Source organism: Oryzias latipes, chromosome 10 (genome assembly GCF_053564925.1).
Source record: "Oryzias latipes strain Hd-rR chromosome 10, Olatipes_Hd-rR_3.1".
NCBI classification, from domain to species: domain Eukaryota; kingdom Metazoa; phylum Chordata; class Actinopteri; order Beloniformes; family Adrianichthyidae; genus Oryzias; species Oryzias latipes.
The window spans coordinates 31,013,629-31,026,032 of record NC_136246.1 but is presented as its reverse complement, the minus strand read 5'-3'; the positions used below and the strand labels follow the sequence as shown (position 1 = coordinate 31,026,032).

At 43.1% G+C, this 12,404-nt stretch overlaps 1 protein-coding gene across 2 annotated transcripts; it reads right to left on the bottom strand.

The window, feature by feature from the left end:
* Positions 1–279: 279 nt before the first annotated feature.
* On the bottom strand, positions 280–3,662 carry LOC144994933 (uncharacterized). 2 transcript variants are annotated; one of them, XM_078954399.1, is made up of 2 exons: positions 3,502–3,662; positions 280–1,751 (listed from the first exon to the last, which is right to left on the bottom strand). In XM_078954399.1, exons 1-2 carry the CDS (start codon positions 3,538–3,540, stop codon positions 1,053–1,055), a joined length of 738 nt encoding a protein of 245 aa, XP_078810525.1. In that variant the 5' UTR covers positions 3,541–3,662; the 3' UTR covers positions 280–1,052. The 2 variants fall into 2 exon arrangements, with proteins under 2 accessions (XP_078810525.1, XP_078810524.1); XM_078954398.1 differs by having other exon boundaries at positions 280–1,770; positions 3,502–3,656.
* Between the last annotated feature and the right edge of the window lie 8,742 nt (positions 3,663–12,404).

Below are 12,404 nucleotides of genomic sequence, written 5' to 3'. Positions count from 1 at the left end.
CCCCCACTTCCCATCACCTATCTGTTTACATGGTTTCCCGTCAGCTTGCAGCCCCTAACACCCGCGACCCAACATCACCGCTACAACAGAAATGGTGAGCACTAGTGGAGCAATACAGATGCACAGACAAAGATGTTCATGGATCTAGTCGTCCACAAGTGGATGCATCGGAATGGAGCGGAGCAGGGAGCTTGCAGCCCGCCCACTGTATTTTCTACGCATTTTTTAATCTAGTCCTAATACACAATGATTTGAATAAAGAAATACTCGGGAATGTTATTTTAAGCTTAATTTTCTTTATATATGTCCTCCATCATCAGAAAAATGTCTCAAGAACAAGTTAAAATCACCAAAAACAGAAGTTTCATCGGAGTGGATCAGGTCCAAGTATAACACTCAGTAAGGAAGGTAGAATAGCATAAACAATACTTCGCACCGAGCTCAGCTCAGTGCAGTGCTAAAGTATGCTGTGGTTGATTGAGTGAATGGTAAATGTATGAGAGTGTGCGGCATCCCGGAAATGTGCGCTGGGGGTTGCTGGGAATTGTAGTGTGGCCGGAACTCTGGGGACGGCTCCAGTGGGGGAGACAGTGCTCTGACTTCTGACACTGTGGACATGAAGATCCACTGAACAGAGAAAGAAATGGACTAGGCTGCACCCATAGGTGCTGTAGCTCAGTAATTAATTTGTAATTGGGGATGGTAAACTATTAACTGTTAAACTATTATCCAACTATAGCATTTTTACCCACCAACTTGTCCTGTGTCTAACCTCCAATACTTGCCTCCAAGGCTAAAGGATTTTTTCAATCAATTAACTTGCCAGTCATTCTGGTGTGCAGAAGTCTAACAGGTAAGAAAAGTGCTATGTAAATAAATATGGCTTTGATTTGAAGTACTAGGTGTGAAATTTCCATGTTTTTGCAAATATTATCTGTGGTTTCAGCATAGAGACGTGAGGAACAACAGCATGTAAAAAAAAACACTAACCACAGCAGTCCATTAAAGTCCTTAATGGCGTTGAATTGTGAAAATTGTGTTTTTCAAAGCTTTTAGTGAGACAAACTCCTCCTCCTTTGTGGTTTGTTGTTTAAGAAAACACGAAGGAGCCATGAATTCAGCATCCATAACATCCACCTGAGGAAGAGGGACGGAGCAGGCAGTGTTGGAGGGTAAACCTGATGTCGGAGGGTCTGCAAAAGTCTCAAGTGCAGCAAAAGTGTGAATTCCAGCAGAACCAATGTCCAGACCACCCGGCAGCCGAGCTGCGCCCAGAGAGAAGTCCTGAACCTCCGAGTCTGCTGAGGCCAGCGGGACACCAACACGGCCTCCAGACCCAGCAGACCCAGCAGCAGCAGAGAGGCCAGGTGGTGGCTCTCCAGCAACTGCTGGCTCAGTAACCTCACGACCGCCAGACAGCCGATCGGTCGGCTCATCTTCCTCTCCATCGCGGAGGAGAACATCACCCCAGCCTGAAGAAACCACCGCAGCAACACCAGGCAGTCCGTGAGGGCCAGCTGGGCCAGGAGCACGGTGGAGGGTTTGGTGGAGATGCGAGGGGACCGAAGGAGCGACAAAGCCCGCAGGCTGAAGACACAGCCCACCAGCGGGGGAAGGCCGTCACCGTGGGGGAACAGCAGAACCGTGATCAGCTTCAGCAGGAGGAAGCGGCGCAGCCATCCTCTGGAGGAAGCGAGCACCGCCTCTGTGGGCGAAGCAGGCCAGCACTGGGAGCTCACCTCCATCAGGACCTGTAAAACCAGATGTGACCTGCAGAGTTCAACACCGGAGGGGTTAACACCACACCAACACCTCATAGCTTACATTACTACGGTGGCTCTGAAGTCCAAATCCCGTCAACAAATTACTGAACGTGCAAAAGTATTAAAGATCAAAACGACTATCAAAAAAGCAAAATTGTTACTAAACATTAAAAATAGTAATAATTGGAGAACAAATGTTATTGGATGACTGTATGATGTCGTTTGATAAACCACCTAACTTTCTCGGTGGCAGATGTGGTCAGAAGCGTAAAGAACTATAGTTGCAGCTGATTCTGGACTTCTCGCTGTTCTTAACCTCCTCGATATGAGTGCGGCCTTTGATACTATCTCTCACTTCCTTCTCCTCCATAGGCTCTCCTCCCTTGGTCTTACAACAACACCCCCCCCTCCGTTGGTTCCAATCCCACTCAGGCTGCACCCAATTCATCCAATTTAAATCATTTAAAGCTCAGCCCTCATCTGTCTCCTCTGGCGTGTCTGAAGGTCCCGTCCTCGGTCCTCTTCTTTTCATCGCTTAGCTCCTGTCATAAGTCAGAGCTCTGTCTCCCCCTCTGGTCCCCGGAGGGAACCGTCTCTGCACTGAGCCTCACTCAGTGCGAAGTATTGTTTATTGTATTGTTTGCACTCAATCTCATATCAGTAACAATGCACGGTCTTTCCATTTTCATTTACGTAACATTAATTGCCTTCGCCCCTCCCTCACTGTCACTCTGCTTCTATTCTTGTTCACAGTCTGGTCTTTTCCAGTCTAGGTCATTGCAATTCTCTCCTCTTTGGCCTCCTTCAAAACAAACCTTAACAAGCTCCAACAGGTCCACATCATCTCCAGATCCCCATGCAGCTCCACTGGCTTCCTAGAACCTCCACATTCAAAGTCCTGCTGTTCACCTTTATGGCCCCCCATAACCTGGCTCCCCCATATCTTTCCGACCTTCTCCAAATCAATGCTCCTTTCTGATCTCTCCACTCCTTTTCCTGTGTCCGGCCCCCTTTTCCTCCTGCCCGTCTCGTTACAGTTGAACCTCCAACCGCTCGGCTCCCAAAATCTGGAATTCCCTTCCTCCTGACCTCCGTGACGAAGAGTCTCTACCAACATTTCAAATACAAATTCATCTGTTTAAATTTGCATTTTCTCTCTGATTTTACGGTTCAGTGTCTGTCATCTTCTATTTATTGTGCTTTTATTGTACATTTTTTTGTGATTTGATTGACTTTTGCTCTTGTACAGTGTCCTTGAGGAAGGGGCTGTAAAATAAAATGGATGATCATCATTAATATTATTGTCTACCTTTTCTGGCATCTTCTTTTGTTTAATTTTTTAACATTTCCTTTTGATGACTGGAAATTGTTTTTTGTTTTCTGAGACATTTCTGTTTTTTTGTCTCTTTTAGTTTTCTGGAAATGTCTATTTTTTTGTCATATCTCGGTTCTTGGAGTTTTGTTTTATTTTTTCAAATGTCATGATCCTTCATTTGTTCTTTTTAGTTTCTTCCTAGAAAAGTAAACTTTTGACAGTTTTCCCACAAATCACATAAACCAAAGATCTCAAGAAAAATAAAGCCGCCTCAAAAATCTTTTTAGAGAGATGGAAAACTTAAAAAAAAGATTTTTGTATAAATGATCAGAAAAATGAGAGAAGTTTTCACACCTTAACTAAGCTTCTTTCATCACGTACCTGAGTCTCCATTAAAAAACGTGGAAACGTGTCCAGACTTACCTGTGTTTTGACAGCAGGTTCTTCATTTTCCTTCCTCATGTTTCCCCATTTTCCAAATCCCTGTGTCTCCGTTTCCACGAAACAAAGAGTTTATTTGGAAGCACTTTTTTCTTGTCTTCAGTTCAAGTCCCAAAACAGCACGGACTGGATCTACACTTGACTTTAAATTCACACCGTGCTTAGTCACAAGGTGTGTTGGGGGAAGGGGGGGGGGCAGTCTATACCTGCAGGGCTTTGCTTGAAAACCAGTGAAGTTATTTGAAGATGCGTTCATTTCTGCTGGTTTAGTCAGCATGCAGGCAAACATGTGTCAGGTTTGTTATGTGTGAATCTCCTGCAGGAAGAATGAAGCACCCAAGTCGTTTCCACGGCAACCAGAGCAGCGATCACAGTGATACTCAGTCACCTCTGTTAAAGGAAACAGTGTGACACCTCACCTGCCAAACACTCATAGCAGCATTTGTTACCAAACTTGTGAATTGTAATTATAATGGGTTTGTAATGAGCAACACATATATACACACCTGTAACACCTGAAAAGACACCCATATTAGGAAATAAAGACACCCTTTTACCAAATACAGGATGATCGTTTGATTTCAGGAGAGAATTGTTTTTTTTTTACATCTATTTGTAGCCACGTTACCTTGTCAGCAGTGAAAATCAAAGCTTTTTGATTCCACTTTGATCATCTTTTCATCTATTTTTTAAAAAGCGTTCCCTGTGGTCTTTTAATCATGATTCTAATGTTTTTAGCCATAATCAAAAAACCTGAAAAAAACTTTCTAGGACATAGCTTCTGCAGGGCGGCTCTGACTGGTGGGCAGGACCAGGGACGTGCACAGGATTTTAGAGAGGCTGGGGCTCAAAGTCGGAAGAGGGCAGCAAAAACAACACACCTTTTTGTGTCCTTTAAACAATATGGAAATTAGGTAACATTTAAAGTAATAATTGATAACTACTCAACTATGATGTAGGAAAATACCTGTATGTAGGAAACACCTGTGAAAGTGATACAATTGTAACTCAGTGGTGAAGTCAAGCTTCTTTCATCTTCGCCAACTTCCCAAGGTAAAACCTTTTTCAACAGCTGCACATTTTGAAACAGTAATCCATGCGTTCATCACGTCCCGGCTGGATTACTGTAATTCTCTGTATGTTGGACTCAGCCAGTCGTCTCTCTCACGTCTCCAACGTGTTCAAAATGCAGCTGCCCGTCTTCTGGTTGGAGGACGTAAGAGAGACCACATCACGCCAATTTTAGCTTCGCTCCACTGGCTGCCAGTGCATTTTAGAGTTCACTTTAAGATTCTTTTATTTGTTTTTAAATCTTTACATGATCTTTCCCCGCTGTACCTCTCTGAACTTCTATCTCCTTACTTGCCAGCCCGGTGCCTCAGATCAGCTGATCAGCTGCTTCTGGAGGTACCGAGGTCCAGACGGAAGCTCAGAGGGGACAGAGCTTTTGCTGTCGCTGCTCCAAAGCTTTGGAACTCTCTGCCACTGTCCATAAGAGAAGCTCCATCACTGTCCATTTTTAAAACACGCCTGAAAACCCATTTTTATGCTCTGGCTTTTAATACAGCATGAGACTTCTGTTATTGCTGTGTTGCTGTACTGGTTTTTATTGTTTTATCTCTCTATTTTTAATCTTGTGTTTTAAGATGTTTTAGTGTTTGTTTTCTTCTTTTCTGTTGTTCAGCACTGACTGAAAGTGCTATATAAATAAAGATGAGTTGAGTTGAGTCATTTATAAGCAACCTTTTTTTCACCATAAGTTGCAGTTTTCCTGCATTATGCCTCCTACACCTCCAGTTCCTGACAGATATATCACACGTGACTCTTGTTCTATGTAGGAATCCACGGTCAGCTAAGCTCTCTTTATCCAAAGAGCCCAGAACAACCTCCAAAGACATTAAAGGTGAACTCCTAGATCAAGGTACATCAGTGTCAGATCGCACCATTCGTCTTTGTTTGAGCCAGAGTGGACTTCATGGGAGACGACCAAGGAGGACACCACTGTAGAAAGGAAATCATAAAAAAGCCAGACGGGAATTTGCAAAAATGCATGTTGACAAGCCACAAAGCTTCTGGGAAAATGTCCTTTGGACGGATGAGACAAAACTGGAGCTTTTTGGTAAGGCACATCAGCTCTATGTTGGTAGACTCAAAAATGAAGCAGACAACGAATAGAACACTGTCTCTACTGTGAAACATGGAGGAGGCTCCGTTCTGTTTTGGGGCTGCTTTGCTGCATTTGCCACAGGGTGTCTTGAAGTTGTGCAAGCTAAAATGAAATCTCCAGATTATCAAGGCATTCTGGGTAGAAATTTGCTGCATAGTGTCAGAAAGCTTGGACTCAGTCGCAGGTCATGGGTCTTCCAACAGGACAACGATCCAAAACACACAGCCAAAAACCCCCAAGAATGGCTCAGAGAAAATTGTTGGACTATTCTGAAGTGGCCTTCTATGAGCCCAGATCTGAATCCCATTGAACATCTGTGGAAGGAGCTGAAACATGCCATTTGGAGAAGACACCTGTCAAACCTGAGACAACTGGAGCAGTTTGCTCATGAGGAGTGGGCCAAAATACCTGTGGACAGGTGCAGAAGGCTCATTGACAAATACAGAAACCATTTAATTGCAGTGATTGCCTCAAAAGGTTGTGCAACGAAATATTAAGTTATGGGTACCATCATTTTTGTCCAGCCCTATTTCATTAGTTTGTTTTTTTAAATAATTCTGTTAATCAAAAACTCAAAAGTAATGGCTGATTTTGATTATTTAATTTTAAAGAAATTTTAATTTATTGTTACTTTTGAACGTTTCAAGTCATTTCAGTGAGCAATGTGGACTTTCTTTCTTTAACTGAGGGATACCAACTATTTTGTCCACCACTGTAGTTGTTTGTTCATTGCTAAAAGGCTTCGAGCGTGATCTTTCCCGGTTTCAGTGTCTGTTTTAGACCAGTAGTGAGGAACCTGCAAACTCCCCATAAATGTGGACAATTGATTTTGAAAGCCCTCCCGGTGCTTTATTTTATACTTACTGGTACCCAACTTCCTGTCTCTGCACGATCTGCTCTGTGTTGAATTGAATTGAATTGAATTGAATTGAATTGAATTGAATTGAATTGAATTGAATTGAATTGAATTGAATTGAATTGATGTCCCCAAATATTAACCATTTTGAAGCTCGTTCAGTCAGCGGACGGCGACGAGTTAGGACAAGTGGATTCACTGTCGCGTCTCTTCAGTTTTCCGAGCGACAGCAGTTTCTCTTACTGTCCCTCACTCTCTCTCTCTCTCTGGCAGTTCTGAGTCCGAGTGGAGCCGCAGAGACAGAACCGGCAGATCAAAACCCCCTGATTATTAGGAAAAAGCAACGGTAGAATATCGTAGCCATTATTTTAAGTATTGGGCAAATAGAGCAGGTGCTCAAGGACCCACAGGGCCGTACTGTATGTGTGCGGAGTTACTCCGTCCCCATTTCCCATCATCTATCCATCAACGTGCTGTCCTGCAGGCTTACAATCCCATCCTAACATAATGAGTGCAACAGAAATGGTCAGCATTACTGGAGTCATCCAGCCATACAGTTTTGAGCCAGATTTCAGCTCAGACGAGGAAAACAAAGACGTAGATGGATCCAGTCATGTAGAAGTGGATGCATTGGAATGGAACAGAGCAGGAAGCTTGTGGCCAACCAACTGTAGCACCAACATCACATTTTTTTGTCTGCTCCTGATTCACAAGGATTTGAGTAAGGAATTACTCAGAAATGCAGTTGTAAGTTTAATTTTCTTTATATATATGTCATCCATTATTAAAAAAATTCCACATAAAACACACAATCTCCTAACTTTTACTTTTTTGTTTTTGTTTACAATATTACAGTTGGCTTTCCTGCCTGCATGCAAACCCCCGTGCTCATTATCAGCCCATAGTTCATGACCGGTGAATATTTTCCATCTGTTGCTGTACGTCAGACGCCTATAATCTGACCATCTCCCGGCCCTCTTAGCTTCCTGTGTTTGGACACCATGCAGATTGTAATTGAAGAAGAGGTTTCTAGTGATTCATGTTTTCTTCAGTTAATCTTTTTAGATATTACCAAGTAATATACATCTTTTATTTGTATAAAATCTATTCGTAGTGACTGTGATCACAAACTTACCTTTATATTTCTTTGATTGCTGCAAATCTGTAGAAGACAAAACCCTTTTTTTGTTTACTTAAAAGGATCTTTCTCAGCTTGCATAAGTGGTTAATAATAATTTGAAATCCCTCAGTGTGTCATTTACTGTCTTGGATGTGTGCAGGGGGAGATGCGAAGGCAAACGTTTGGATACATTTGCCAGTTTTACTGAAAAACTAAAACACGACTAAAAAGATAGCTTTGTTTTTCCCCCCACGTTAAACACTGAAAATAAATTATATAATTAACAGGTCAGTAAAAAAATTAATAAAATACTAACATGACACATTTCAGATTATGCAGTGGAAGCCGGTCGTGTGATGTAATCAATAGCTGCGGTAACGTCTGCAAAAGATCTTTGATCAGATCAAAGATCGGATTAAATTTGATCTGTGTACATGGTTCCAGAAAAACTTAATCCGATTATAACAAACGTTTACATACGCCACACTTTTGTTCGGGATAAATCATTTGGACATGTGCAGGACTGTCTAAAATACCAGAAACGACCGTAGAAGAAGAAATAGTATACAAACAAAGCTGCGGCATAGAGCGAGATGATCTTCTAAATGTGCTTTTATTATTGTTATAATTATTATTAAGTGACTATTCTTTCATAATTTTCTAAATCTGTGTGCCCAGAGCTTTATGATTAGCCAGTGCTTTAGCACTGGCCGCACAGACCAGAAATAAGAGTTAGAATTAGGCTAATACGCGCCAACAATATTTGGCTTTGGGTGCAGTCCTGCAACTAAAATTTGCTGCAATGTGCTTCTTGGCTGCACGTTAATATGTGGGAATAACATCAGCCTTTAGTTTGGCTGGACACGATTGGTAACATAATTTCACGTGATTATTATTATTTCTCGGGACTGTGCAGAGCGGCATTTCTGCATTCCTGTTAGCTCACGCACCGTACCAAAGCTGCTCCGCTGCTTGTAGTCCAGCAGCTCGCTCACACAGAGCGGACAGGCGGTGTGCAGTCCGAAGCCCCCTCCGGACTGCACACCGTAACAAAGCACCCTCCCCTGCCAGCGAAGTTACGAGTCCGGCTGCTCTGGTCAGAGACATGGTTCGCTCGCACAGAGCAGTCGTCTGGTCCTGTTCCTGCTCTAAAGCTCCACACCGTCTATGCATTACGTAAAACCAGAGCAGTAGTGACCACAATAGGAATAAATTGTTTACATGCACAACAATCGGATGAACAATCGGCATAACCCATCTATCTCGATCAGAAGGAAATATTGATCCGAACGAGTCTGATCGGGGTAGAGTACTCCGAACGGAGTGTTTACATGACGCATTTTTATTCAGATCAGGCGTTCATTCTGATTACTTTTGCCCATATAACCGAGCTAGTGACATAAAGCCTCTTCATACATGGCCTGTTTTAACCTGGACATAGTTTATAGCAGTACTTGGGCCTTCAAATGAGGCTAAAAAACCACCTTAACATCTTTAACTTCACGAAGCAAAAACAAAACTAAATATTCTAGACGTTAAGCCTTAATTATTTATTTCTCAGTATCTCAAAGGTGCTTTCACAAATACTTATAGTCACAAAGTACAGTACAGACCAAAAGTTTGGACACAACTTCTCATTCAAATGAATCCTAGAAACCAACCTGGAGAAACTATCTTGTCCGCTGGTCGGGAAACATCTTGGGATTCCCCCAGAGGAGCTGAAGGAATAAAGGGAAAGAAAAGACAGTTAGACATGGATAGACACTGTACATCAAGAAATATAAGTATTTTTGGTCCTCCATTTATTTATTGTCTCTTTAGGAGGGGGGGGGTTACGGGGGGCATCCAGAAGATTGTGAGTGTGTGTGCACGAGTGCATGGGTGGGACAGACCTCGGGGCTGGCTCACCAGGTTCCCCTGTGGCTCTCCTTTCCCATTGCAGTGTGGGGAGGGCATTAGGGGGGGGGTATGGGAGGAGGGGTTGGATAATATGGCGGGTGAGGAGGGTTGTAGAGGGTAGAGTTGTGGGGGGGTGGAGCTGTGGTTGCGCGGTGATCTCTGGGTTGCTTGGACGGACCCTCGTCCCCCCCTCCCGGTCTCGGGGTCTCTCCCCCCCTCTCCTGGTCTGGCTGGGGAGGATCTGGTTCCCCTCATGAACGGTTCACTTCGGAATCCTGCATGTATCTCCACCCCCACGTGCACACTGCCACACTGCTCCCCTCCTCCTTACCCGCATTGTATTGATGGACAGATGTCTTCCGCTCATCTTCGTGTCAGAATTTCACCTTTGACGTAATATTTGTCTTTCCAGCAGATCTGGTATAATTGTTACACAGCTTAAAATATTAACTCATTCAAATAAGTGCGTGTTTCCCCCACTTTCTCCAACTCTCTTCTTATTTACTCTTTTCCCCCCCTCTCACATTCTTGCCCTCTCCACCCCTACACACTAAATGTAACAAATAAATAAAAAATAATAAAGTAACAAAAAGGGGTTTATACAAATTTACACTCTGGTTTTTCTAAGTTATACAACCTCTTTTTGTGATAGTAGAACCTGTCCAACACAAAAGCTCTTCAGCTCTAATCTTTTTGCTCAGTTGTTGGACAGAACGAGTTAGAAAAGAAAAAAAATAAAGAAAAAAATAAAGGAAATATAAGTATTCATTAGAAAAAAAACTTTTTCAAACTTGTGTCCAAGAAATTATGTTGACATCTCTACACTTATAAACGAAGCAACCAGCCACTGGTAACCAATTTATCTAAATGAAAAATAGTGCAGATTGTTATAAATTACTTAGATACTCAGCCTTCCTATCATTATCCCCTTAAACCCATACTTTTAAATCATACAACATAAAACCTGAAAATCAGTGCACAGATTCTTCTTAAAGTACAGCTAATGCATCGGTGCTGGAAGTTGGAAAACTGTTGGTCGAAGAAGAAGAGGAGGAAGGCGCCTTCATACACGAAGGTAGCTGGTGTTAATGGAGGGTGCAGAAGACCGGGTTAGACGGAGGAAGCGGATTCACTGTTGGAACGAAAGGAAATGAAGATGTGATTTAAAATAAAAAAATAAAGCTCTGATGAATTTACGTGATGAAGTAAATGTATCTAATTAGCCCGAGTGGACAATCTGTTTCCCAGTGGGGCCAGTGCTAATGAGCTCACACAACAATAAAGTTCATGAAATAGAGGCATAATTCAAAGCCTGACCGCATACACTATTGCCAATTTCACTTCCATTTAACCCATTAGGACCGGATGCAAACATTTGATGTTTTTCTTTCTTTCAGAGCAGAATGTGACACTGATGTGTTGTGATCGTGTTGATTGTATGCAATGGAAACAGGCGGGTGGGGCAATTGGTTGGTTTCCACTTCACGTGTTTTGTTTTTAATGCATTTTCCTGCAGCGTTACGTTGAAAAGCTTTCAGATTTGCCTAAACAAGTTTTTAGAAAGGTTTTATGTTGTAGAAAACTTTTTAGGTTTTACGATTCCTTTGTTAGTGTTTGCCCCAATCAATCATGTGGCTCTGTTTGTTTTCTTTTTGACAGGATGAAACCAGTGGATCCAAACAATTGGATTTTTTTTGTTTTTGCTATTAAAACTCTGTATTACCAGAGTGTCAGTCAAGGTTCAAGGTTTTATTGCCGTTTGCACATACAGTATATCAGAATTTCTCTTTGGCATCTTTCAGGTCAGGGTGAAAATAGAGAAAGACAAAATACGAAGTATAAAATATACATAAATATGACTATTGCAGCGTCCCAACCTTTCAGAAAAATTATTGCACTTATGTGGATTTTAATTGTTTATTGCACTTAGTGTCCCAGATGGATGGCATGTCATGTTGTATGATTCAGTCCAGTCTACCCTCTCTGAGGTCCTGTGCCAGCATTCTGATTGCTGCTGGGAAGAAGCTGTTGTGGAAGCGTGTGGTGTGGTGTGCTTTCGGGCCTGAGACGTCTGAGGTTGTGGCCTGAGTCCACACACTGGATCAATGCGTGGGCGGGGTGGTGTTCTGTCTCTGATGATCTTTGTCGCTCTCCTCCCGCTGCGTTGTTTATAGATGGTCTCGATGGATGGAAGGTTGCAACCGATGATTTTTTCCAGCTGTGTTGATGACACTTTGCAGCATCTTCTTCTCTTTTTATGGTGGTGTTTCCCAACCAGGCTGTTAGTCTGTTGGTGAGGATGCTTTCCACAAGCTCCCTGCAGGCTTGGGTGAGGGTCCGGCGCTTGAGTCCGGCCTTCTTCAGCAGCCTGATGAAGTACAGCCTCTGCTGGGCTTCCTTCACTGTGGCAACGGTGTTTCTGTCCCAGCTGAGGCTGTCGGTGATCTGCAGACCCATAACCGGTGGCAGTCGGTCCGCTCCACCACAGTCCCGTTGATGATGAGCGGCTGATGTGGCTGTGCTTTCCGTCTGTAGTCCAGGATTATTTCTTTTGTTTTCTCTACGTTGAGAACAAGGTGGTTGTCCTCGCCGTAGATGGTGATCCTGTGTGTACCAGGTCTCTGTATGCAGACTCGTCCCCTCCTCTTATGAGGCCAAGGACGGTTGTGTTGTTTGCATACTCAATGATGATGTTGTTGGAGTCGGTGAAGGTGCAGTCGTGGGTGTAGAGTGAGAAGAGCTTTGGACTGAGGCAGCGCCCCTGTGGTGTTCCGGTGCTGACTGTCAACTCAGCAGAAACCTTCTTCCCCATCCTCACCACCTGTGGTCAGTCAGTGAGAAAG

Coding starts and splice junctions, on each gene's coding strand:
- LOC144994933 (XM_078954398.1), bottom strand. CDS start 3,527: ATGAAGAACCTGCTGTCAAAACACAG. Junction 1,771..3,501: donor AACCTGCTGTCAAAACACAG/GTAAGTCTGGAC, acceptor TGAACTCTGCAG/GTCACATCTGGTTTTACAGG.